Source organism: Fusarium subglutinans, assembly GCF_013396075.1.
Source record: "Fusarium subglutinans strain NRRL 66333 chromosome Unknown NRRL66333_c0000238, whole genome shotgun sequence".
Classification (NCBI taxonomy): Eukaryota; Fungi; Ascomycota; class Sordariomycetes; order Hypocreales; family Nectriaceae; genus Fusarium; species Fusarium subglutinans.
This window is the reverse complement of record NW_023502301.1, coordinates 50,283-60,688: the sequence shown is the minus strand read 5'-3', so window position 1 is coordinate 60,688 and position 10,406 is coordinate 50,283. Positions and strand designations below refer to the sequence as shown.

The 10,406-nt window shown below is 51.2% G+C and overlaps 3 protein-coding genes across 3 annotated transcripts; 1 reads left to right on the top strand and 2 right to left on the bottom strand.

The window, feature by feature from the left end:
- Nucleotides 1–359: 359 nt before the first annotated feature.
- Nucleotides 360–4,739, top strand: FSUBG_11877 (uncharacterized protein; the record flags this gene model as incomplete). Its single annotated transcript, XM_036676606.1, has 1 exon — nt 360–4,739. The coding sequence occupies one exon, from the start codon at nt 360–362 to the stop codon at nt 4,737–4,739; it is 4,380 nt and encodes a 1,459-aa protein (XP_036532658.1).
- A 668-nt stretch (nt 4,740–5,407) lies between these two features.
- FSUBG_11876 (tRNA (adenine-N(1)-)-methyltransferase) lies at nt 5,408–6,904 on the bottom strand (the record flags this gene model as incomplete). The annotated part of the gene is made up of 3 exons (XM_036676605.1): nt 5,408–6,361; nt 6,420–6,626; nt 6,722–6,904. 3 exons carry the CDS (start codon nt 6,902–6,904, stop codon nt 5,408–5,410), a joined length of 1,344 nt encoding a protein of 447 aa, XP_036532657.1.
- Nucleotides 6,905–7,735: 831 nt separating this feature from the next.
- Nucleotides 7,736–10,406, bottom strand: FSUBG_11875 (clr5 domain protein; the record flags this gene model as incomplete). The annotated part of the gene is made up of 3 exons (XM_036676604.1): nt 7,736–9,107; nt 9,157–9,338; nt 9,390–10,406. The coding sequence occupies 3 exons, from the start codon at nt 10,404–10,406 to the stop codon at nt 7,736–7,738; spliced, it is 2,571 nt and encodes an 856-aa protein (XP_036532656.1).

Below are 10,406 nucleotides of genomic sequence, written 5' to 3'. Positions count from 1 at the left end.
AACCAAACTTTTAGACGCGGGTTCATCCCACAGCCCACACCATCACCCAACGAACTAGGCCTCTTCGAGCTGATAAATTTACCCACACCAATTCTTAGAGTAACGATTCCCCTCCACACTAATAACGACGACTCTACCTCGCTCTCCCGATTCACGGTCTCGGTTACTTTTCTATTTTGTTTTGGACTTTCATATATACCGTGCACCTATTAAGGATCCTTCCCGGCGAAACATGGGATTAAGTACACGAAATCGATCCTGAAGAAGGTTGGAAGATGGAATCTTACAGATTAGGGTCTGGTATCCCGACCAGGCCCTCGGAGCCGTCTCGCATAAGACGGCCTGGTCCGGGAACGACAATGGGATCTGAGCCTGGAGTTGTCTCGAATGCTCCAAAGCCACTCCACAGATCAGGAAGGAGGGAAGAAATTCCACGGCCATTACCGAAGCCCTCTTCCATCTCACGTCCATCAGCAAGGGCTCCTCAACCTTCTACTACTCGACGACCTTCAATTCCTCAGCCTGTGTCACGACCTAGCCTTAATCATCAAGCCCAATCATGGGGGTCTTCTTCTACTTCAGCATCCACACGATCAACTACCAACCATCGTGGAGGTTCCGGATCATCATCATCAGCCCAGTCCATGGACAATCCAAGGTCTAACCCAAACGTTCTGCGTAGGAAGAAGTCATCGTTATCTGGTGATGTCAAGACGACGCGGACTGGCTCATCTCGGACAGACTCTTCTTCTTCTTCGTCCCAGCATAAGCGCCAAGGCTCGCTCGACCCTGCTTTTGGCTTCCATCTGGATAGAGAACTTACCAGCAGTCCTGCCGAGATTCAAATTGCTGAGGTTGTAGAGGTAAAGAAACCTTCCAAATCACCAGTCATCTACCCCGAACTGGACCGTTATCGCAACATTCGACGTCCGTCTGACAGCTCGGACAACCGCATTGAGGTTCCCTTCCGGTTAGCGACACACGATCTCCCACCTCCAACTCCAGCCAGCCTACTGTTTTCTGGAACCAGTGGAAGCCCATCTACTAGGTTCTCCGAGTCACCTGGACCAGGGTCCTATAGTCGTGACACCACGCCAACCTCAATTGCGTCTCAGTCTCCTGGCCTTGTTGCGCCTCTTCGCACTCAGAACAAGAACCGACTACAAAGCCCTATCCTCAACAGACCTCCTGTGACACGAAGAGCTGGTGGAAGTTTCCCTAATGAGGTTGATGCCATCACTGTTGATCCTCATGGCCTCGCAGCTGTCAGAGAGTCTCTGACTTCATCCTCGTCGAACTCTACTGTTCGAGAAGCCACTATCAAGAAGAAGACCAAGAACCTACCTCCTCCTCCACCCAGTCCTCCACCACGGAAGTCATCCCAATACTTTCGTGAGGAGACATCGTCGCCCAAGTCGGTGCGCAAGGTATCAAGACCTGTTTTGCGATCCCCTTCCCCTGAGAGAAGTGCCCAATCCTCCGCCTCCCCAAGAGCCGTGCCCCCTTCACGACCCAGCAGGGATGGCACCCCCGACATGCAATCTCAACTGTTCAACCCCATGCCAGTCATCCATAGCAATCTTTCCACTCAGTCCCTCCCATCAACCGAAAGACGTGGAAGTGAATCTGCGGCTACAGCAGCTTTGTCGCCCCCAAAGCCACAATACTCTCATGGAGGCCGAACAGCATCAACTTCACAGCTCCCCATCAGAGGCGAATTGTACGCTCAATCGGCACCCAAGGCAACAACCGAATCGAAGAAGGGTAAGGGCCTCGAGCCACCTCGAACGACACGCACACCGAGCCCTAATGTGGCGATCTCCTCTTTCTCGCGCTTCCCGTTCTTTAGTCGCAAGAAGCACGCCAACGCAACACAAGCTGAGAAGAATGAGAAGGAAAAGAAGACCATTCGCAAGGGTCCTGTAGCTGGCACAGGCCATGAAGGTTATGGACGCATTGGTGCTTCCAAGAGACGCAGTGGCAGTATCAGCAACATGACACGCAACTCTCCTGGTAGTCAGACAACTCAAGAACCCCGTTCTAGCAATGATTCCTTCTTTGCAGACCGGGTCAACCCAGTGGTTATCGCTGGAGGTGCGGTTATCGAGAATCGAAATGCAAGCTCTGAACTCTCTCGGAGTGTTAGCTCCCAGAGTTTGGCAACCGAGGAGTCGAGATTTGGAAGCACGCAGTCATTGGCAACATCTCAAGATCAGCCTCGAAACACTTTGTGGCCATCACCTATGTCACGCTCCCCACACCCAGCTTTTGGTGCTCGCCGTCCCTCTGAGGGCAGTGATTCTGAAGGCCCTACGATGAAGTCAACTTTGGCTTTCCGAAGATCTGTGCATCGACTCCGATCTTCGCCGGATGACCCCCTGAAGTTGCCTCACCCCATCAACACGTCAGGCTATGCATCGTCGCCTATGACAAGCTTCGATACCAGTGTCATGTCTGACGAGTCCCACTTCGAACTGCAACGGGAGATTTCTCACGAAGCCAAGTCTTCCCACCCTGCACCCAAGAAGCTTGTCAAGAGGCCACGGTCTCCTCGAAAGTGGAACTTGTTTGGAAGATCAACCCAGACGCAGCAGCCTAAGCAGAGCGAGAAAGTCTCGGCTACTGTCAAACCAGTGGAGAAGAAGCCCGTTGCCTTTTACGCCATGATGGATTCGTCAGAGCAAGAGGACAGCGAGCCCATGGACATTCAAGATGTCTTGAGGTTTGCCGAGGTTTACGGAAAGTCACCTAGTGTAGGTGGTACTTCCGAGCTTTCGCAAGGCACACCAGAGATGCGGTCGTCAACCAATTCTCCGGTGCGACCTGCAGAGCCAGCTCAAACCCCCAGGCGGGAGAGTGTCGAGATGAATACCAAGCCTCGGCTGCCTGTACCCCACCAGACTTTGATGTCCAAGAAGCCTACTCTACAGCCTCCGTCAACAAGCACTACTGCTGGTAGACGAAGCCGACTTCCTCAAGTGGGAAGAATCCCCAAGGTTGTGAGTAACCGTACTGAACATGTGTCACCCATGAGCTTTTCCAGGCCTTTCAGAGCTAGTATGCAATTGGCACCCGAGAACCTTGAGGTCTATGATCCTGAATCGATTGCCAAAGGCCCTTCACCTTCTAGGCCTTCGACTCCTGTTCCCGATCTGACTACAGATGGTTCAACAGCAGGAAGCACCAATAACCTCTCATCAAGAGACTCTAACCCTCCTGCTCTGAGCCGGGTTGAAAAAGAGTTCTTGGCCTTCTCGCCTCGCAAGGACTCCGAAGGAACCATTGGTACATCTAGCTCAAGCTGTTCTGGCATTCTTGCTTTCTCTGGCTCTACTGCCGTGATCCCACAGCCTTATGACCCCCCCGCAGAAGATGAGGTGTGGGATGAGTATGATGATCTCCTTGGAGAAGATGCTGGCAAAGCACTTCCTTCGGCAACTTCTTCGCGAGGTACACCGTTCCATCTTGAGACTTATGAGTCCAAGCTAGCTAGCAAGGAGAAGCCCTTGGAGTCGCCGACAATTGTCTTCGATAAAAAGGCAAGCCGACAATCCAAAGCAACAACCATCTCCAGCACTTGCAGCGCTGATATGACTGAACGCCTTCGCGCAGCCTTTCAACCTCACCCAAGCCCCAGCACTCCCTTCTCAGTCTCCAAGTTTGTTTCGGGATATGAGGACCGCAACACCGACACTGATGTTCCTGCGGCTGGTGAAGTATCTCGACGAAGCAGTCGATCTTCCCGCAAGACGAGACTATCTGATGCTAGCTCTTCTTCGGAGGACGGTTCACCACTCGCACAGGTCAACCTCAGAGTTGGTTCAATGACGGTGAGCAAGTGGCTTACCTTCGGGCATGTTCTCTTCAGTGATGTTCGCCATGAACTGGTTCCTGTTGAGGGATCACTGAAGAGGCACTCGATTCTTGTAATTGATGGTCTTGGTAACGATGACTGGTCATTCTACGCTGCGGAAACATATCCGGCTGCTACCTTTTTCAATCTGTCTCCACGCGCTCCTCTTCCTGAAGAACTCAAGAGTTCATCTTCGAGCTTCCCTCTCAGCCCTCCAAACCACCATCAGATCCAATATGTCTCTCACCTCGACAAGTTTCCATTCGCCCCTCAGAGCTTTACGGCTGTTGTGTACCGCTTTCCTGTCGCAGCTCCTGAAGCATACTACCGCAGCATTCTCACTGAAGCTCGCCGTGTACTGAAGCCAGGAGGTTTCATCGAGCTATCCATTCTTGATGTTGACTTGAACAACATGGGCAACAAGGGCCGACGTACAGTCCGCCGCCTCAAAGAGAGGATCAACGAGAAGACGCCTGATACTAGTCTTGGATCAACCGCGGATCTCATTGTTCGGCTTCTCGGCAAGGTTGGTTTCACTACTATCAAGGCAGCACGAGTGGGTGTGCCTGTCGCAAGTTCCGTCACTCGCTCAGACAGCAAGGCCGACAAGGGCAAAGCTACTGCTGAGAAGAAGAAGGATCCGCCAAGCCTATCCGAGATGATGAGCGACAACAGCCCCTTGGCAGACGAGGGCATCACCAAGATGGTCAGTCGCGTTGGCCGATGGTGGTACACACGATGCTACGAAAATGCAGCTGAGAACCCCTCTGGAAAGAGCATCTGGAGCGATAAGGCTCTACTCTCTGAGTCCGAAGAGCTCGGTACAAGCCTGAAGCTCATGGTCTGCTGCGCTCGAGCTCCTCTTGAGCGCATCACCAGTGTCTAAGCACTTAACACAACACATTATTTTCTTCCTCTACTTTTCCTTATCGGTCACAACATTGCGCAAGATACGCAAGTTTAATTGGAAAGCATTACAGGTGGGAAGATTCCATGCGGCGCAAGCCCATTCCTCAGGAAAAGAGGCCATACCACAAGATTGAACCACGGAAAGCAATCTCTATTTCATTTCGTTCCTCTGCAGCAGAGGCATCAGTTCTCTTTTACTTGTTTGATTAATCTTCGGTGCCGCAGGTCGGGTTAGACCACGCACTGGATGCACTGGTATTTCAAGCTACGGGGTTATTTTTTGGGTTCTTAATATGGGGGAAATGCTGGACATGGCACTCCGCAAAATTTGGAAATGGAGTGCAAAGGATTGGGGTTAAAAAAGAAAGACGGGATAGGGATGATTATGAAGTCTTGATGATTGAATGTGAGGAGGAGATACGACTTGATATTTGAGCATGTTGCATAGAGATACCCATTCATGCTTTGGGGAGCCAGAACGAGATAGCAAGCGGCATTACTGTTCTTCCACTCTTATTACATTCGTTGCTTCGTCTATTGTTTGCCTTGTATGTGTCTAGACTACAAGTTTAAAAGTCGGCTTCAAAGTCTACTATGCAGATTGTGTTGTGCAAGATTTATAGATTGTTAAAAGATTCATGAACATCATTCAGTCTTCGCTGGCTCAGCCTCCACGGTGCCCTCAGCTTCACAAACTACCCCATCCTCAAATTCGGGCTCAACTTCAGAAGGACTCTCCTGTGTGGAGGACTCAATTTGCGAGCGTATCCGATCAACAGGCCATCGCCGGAGAACAGCTACAAACCCACCACCAGTGACTCGCTCACCCACCTTGGGTCGCATCACCTGTACTGCAGCGCCTTCAGGGTTTTCTCTAGGAATCACGGTTTTAACATCCCACTCCTTGCCACCACCAGAATCGAGAACACCGTCGGCCGTCGTCGAAACCTCAAGTTCAATGACCCTCTCGGGACGCATGGGCTGTCCTGTGCGAGCAACCCAAGTTTGGAACTCAGCGATTTGACTAATGGAGGGTGTGAAGATGACAAGAAGGCCGTTAGGGTGGAGGGCTTGAATAACCTGGGAAGCGTGGTCGTGAGCGGAAGGGAGGTCGAGGATTGCATGAGACAAGAAAGGCCGGTTGTCCGTCTCTGCCAGACGGGACGAGATATACTCGTCTATGGAGCCCACATGGAAGTCTATAGTAGGGAAGTACAAAGAGCGGCGGAAGTGGCGAATTAGTTTATGTGCTGCGCGCGAGTGTTTAACGTTACGGTCAAGGGTATGCAACACGGCGCGACGGCTGGACCGGTAAGAGTCGAGGGCAGCCTGGTCCTCATCGGCAAGATCAAGACCAAACCCATCGGTCCTGTACCGTGCCGTGCAGAGGGTGTTACGCAGGCTTGGAGGTACAGCTGGATTTGCTGCATGAAGAGCACGAGCGAGGTGTAGCGTCAAGCTCCCCATTCCCGTACCAGCCTCAAATATCTCAAACGGCTCCGTTGGATGATTGGGATCTGTGTCGTATTCTTCTTCGCCAGGCCGGGAAAGGTTTAAATCGAGGAGCGACACGATGGTATTCGCATGGTGGGGATAGATCTAAGGGTCGATCCCATATCAGTAACAGTGGTTGAGTTCCATTGGCATTGTATCGTACCGGTGTGGCCTGTCGCGGGCTGTTAATGATGTATGAAGCCAAGGTCGGCTCGTGAAGAGTAACAGGGCGTCCTGAGCTATCATTTAGAACATCAAGCACTCGACGACCAAGAAGTTCGGATGAATTGATAGAAGCACCATAACCAAGTCTTATTTTCGTATCGGCGCGGAGAGGGGACGTAAGATGCCATTTGGGAGCTTTGATACCCTGTTGGCGCAGGAAGAGAACGTCATTTTCTGGAGGACCTTGGGGTTAGCATCCATGATGAGACTCTGGGAGGGCAAAGGCGGGAATTGACTTACTTTGGATGGTGCGCGATGAAGAACAGAATCGTTTTGGGGGGGTAGAACAGATGCCCGCGAGGGCTGAAGGGTGGAAACGGCGCATGATGGGGGCTTGAGCGGTGGAGAGGTTGTCATGATGAGGATCTGTAGAGGTTTTCGTTTTGCGCCGGGCATAGCTCGGAAATAATTTGCAGGGAGCATGGCTACGGCGTCCATCTGAACCTCAGAGGTGATGTAGGAAGGCGTAAATACCAAGGACCTTAGTTGATGTTGTCGGAAGGAGTTGTTGGAAACCAATAAAATTTATATATGTTTTGTAGATGAATGTCTATTTGTATTACCTGATTTCACTACCAAGGTATCGACTTGTAATTTTGGCCCAGGGTATCGCCTTCCCTCGTTGTGGAGGGGTTGTTCATATCCTTACTTCCTTCCTTCCTTCCTTCCTTCCTTCCTTCCTTCCTTCCTTCTAACCTTAAGGGAAAGTTCCAAACCTTCGCGCCTGCCTTGCACCTTCTCAATGTAACCCTCTTCATTTCTCTTTAGAGCGCCATCATTTTGAAGACCCCCAAACTCCAGCATCTCCCAACCCCGTCTCGTCTCGTCTCATCAATACCCGGCGCGTCAGTTACTATTATACAATGGGGGATGTCATATCATAATCGACCAAAACCAAAATGTTCAAGCACGTTCCCCCCAATTCCTGCTGCGCTGTGCTGGCTAACGCAAACCCCAAAGAATAAACGCCGGTCCATGAGACGTTAAAACCCACAAAGAAAAGATATGCTTGCTCGGTACCAGACTCCAGGCTGTGTACTCATCAATGGGATCATGATCGAATCCAAAGTTATCGGTGCCAAGATATGTACGTATACTGGCAACACTTGTGGTAAGTAGTATATCGTGCAGTCGTTGAAGCCGCCTCCGTCACCAATAGATACTTGTTGAAAACACCGGCTTTGTCGAATTACATACGCCGGATCCTGACACTGTACATCAGGACCAAGAACAATAAACCATCTGAGATCCTGCTCAGATGAACGAATATTTTGAGCTCGACATTTGCTGCCCCATCGCGGCCGCCCACGAGTCCTGTGCTTGGAGCTGTTGTGGGCGTTGCTGCTGCTGTGACTGCCGATGCTGATATTGGTGGCTCTGCTGCTGCTGGCGTTGCTGGTGCTGATGAGGAATATGTTCTGGTGCGTGCTCCGTGGTATGGAAGTCCTCCTCGAAGTACACGACAACGCGAACACCGACATGTTCCTCGAGGAATTGAACACCAGAATCGTATCGACGCCGACAGCGCTTCGTCCAAGGATCAACCTTGACGGGACTATGATAGCAGAACATGTTTGGTTGCTGGCTACGAATAGGGAATAGAAGTCCCATGCCTCTCATATGATGCCAGAGGTCGATCGTTGCTTGCTTAGTCGCATTAGATTGAGGGTGCGCCGCGAACATTAACTGGACAATTGTATATCGCAGAACGAGGACATCAACGCTTTCAGGGCCTAGTCGTTGCTCCATTTGTCGCTGCAGCAGTCGCAGTTCTCCCACCAACTTCTCCAGTCGCTCTTGATTCACATGGTTATAAAACATGGCGAGGTCAACCCATGTTCGAGCCACATAGGGATGTTTGCGACCATAAATGGCCTCCAGCTCCTCAGCAATGGTTGGAATGCTTCCCCACAGCAGTTCCGATAGCGTGCCTGGTCCATGCTTCTGTTGCACCTCATATAAACAAGAGAAGATCTGCCGCAGGGGATGTGACCTCTCGAAGTTGGTCGTCGAGTAAGCCGCCAAATACTTGCAGAGCGCCGTCATCATTCCTGGATCGCGATGAACCATACCCAGGAGCAACTCCTTGATTCCCTGAGGAGACAGCTTCTTGAGATCTGATTCGAGCTGTTGGAAAGCCTTCATCAGAAAATGACCACCCTGATCGTGGTCCTTCATCTCGAAATAGTGGTTAGCCTCGAGAAGAAGATCACTTGAGCCCGCTCCCCACACCATGATAGTTTGCCATCCGACTTGGGCGTCAGTCTCGACTTCGAATTGTCGACATTGCAAGAACGCCTTTCTCATGTTGCTGATAATGATTTCTTGGGCCCGAAGGAGATCTGGAGATTGAAGATACCCTGGTGTTGGAGGCGGAGTTGGAGTTCTGCATCTAATGTGAGCCGGCAAATCGGCAGGCAGTTCGAAATCGACCAAGTCGTACTCGGTAACACCCTTTCTCTTCAAGTAGGTGCCCAGGTTGACAACCTTGCCGTTACGAACGAATTCGGACACCTTGCCCTCGGCGTCACGCTGGAATTTCATGGACAGCAGGCGCTTTACTTCCTCTTCGGTATTATTCTTCACAAAGCCCCATTGCGAGAATCGAGTCTTGTACATTTTTGGTCTGCAAAGGGTGAGTTATGGCACTCAGTGGGAGACGAAAAGGAACTTACGTTGCCTGGAAGCCATACTGGTCGGCCATGACAGACATGACCTCTTTAAGTGGTTTCCTTTCCTCGAGATACAGTTTACGAATTGTGTGCTTGAAGGATTCCCATGCCTCAGCCGGAACCTGCTCTCTTGAAGGACGGGTTCCTGCTTGAGATCGTTGAGATACAGAAGTTCTTCGTTCATTCTGAGAAAAGTTAGCAATGGGCACCCTCGCTCTAAATTTCACGAAACATACCGGAGGCAGCATGGAGGAGGTAGAGGCTTGTGAAAGTTGTGGTGTAGAGGGTTCCTGCTTAATAGGAGGGCTAAAAGGTCCAGGTGTGGACATTGATGATCGGGAGGGTTGTCGAACAGGCCTGGGTGGTTTGACAGGCGGCTTCGCAGGCGCCTTGCCTTTAGCGTTAAAGGTGGAATTGGTATTGAAATCCAAGACCAGCTGGCTTCCGGCGTTCATCACGGGTTTAGGTGTAGAGGGGATCGGGGGTTTTGCGAAATAGCCGGAATTTGAGGAAGCACTGCTGCCTTGTGGTTGATCCAAGGAGGGTTTAGAAGTCATTGGTACTGGTGGTCGCCATATGGCGAATCCAGGTGTACCCGGCACACCTGGGGTAACTGGACCGGGTGAGGTGATTTTGGCGTTCATGCTAGAATTTGGCATCATTGAAGGCCCAGCCATGGATACTGTCTCCATTGGGGTCGTCACTCTATTGTTGTTCATCATGAAACTGTTCATACTTCCGAAAGGACCGGACGGCGAACCCACACCTGGACTGTGGACTGGAATATCATGAAATCCGCCAAAAGCGAGGGCGGGCGGCGGGCTAACGATCGGACTGGTGACTCTTGAATGACCACTCAAGAGTCCATAGTTGGGCTCTGCAGGACTGGCGAGAGGACTTGTAACGATAGGCGAGGTGACACTGAAGTTTCCGAACGGCGAGGAAACGGGAGGCTCTTGATGTACTGGGCTTGTTACGACGTTCGATGGTCTTGGAGGTAGAGGGGGCGCAAAGGATTTGTTCTCGAAATGTGCAACCAGACGTCCGACGCCACCTCCTCCACCATGGGAAGAGCTCATGTTATCGAGTTCGACATCTTGAGACATGGGGTCGTGTTGATCGAATCGCATGTCATATTCTGCTGATGGAGTTGGCGCCCAATCCATGCCGGACGAGTCGCCATAGGATGCGCCGCCATCGTGATATGATTGCGAGTTTCCCGTCGAGAAACTATTTGTGTTGTTATTGTTCAT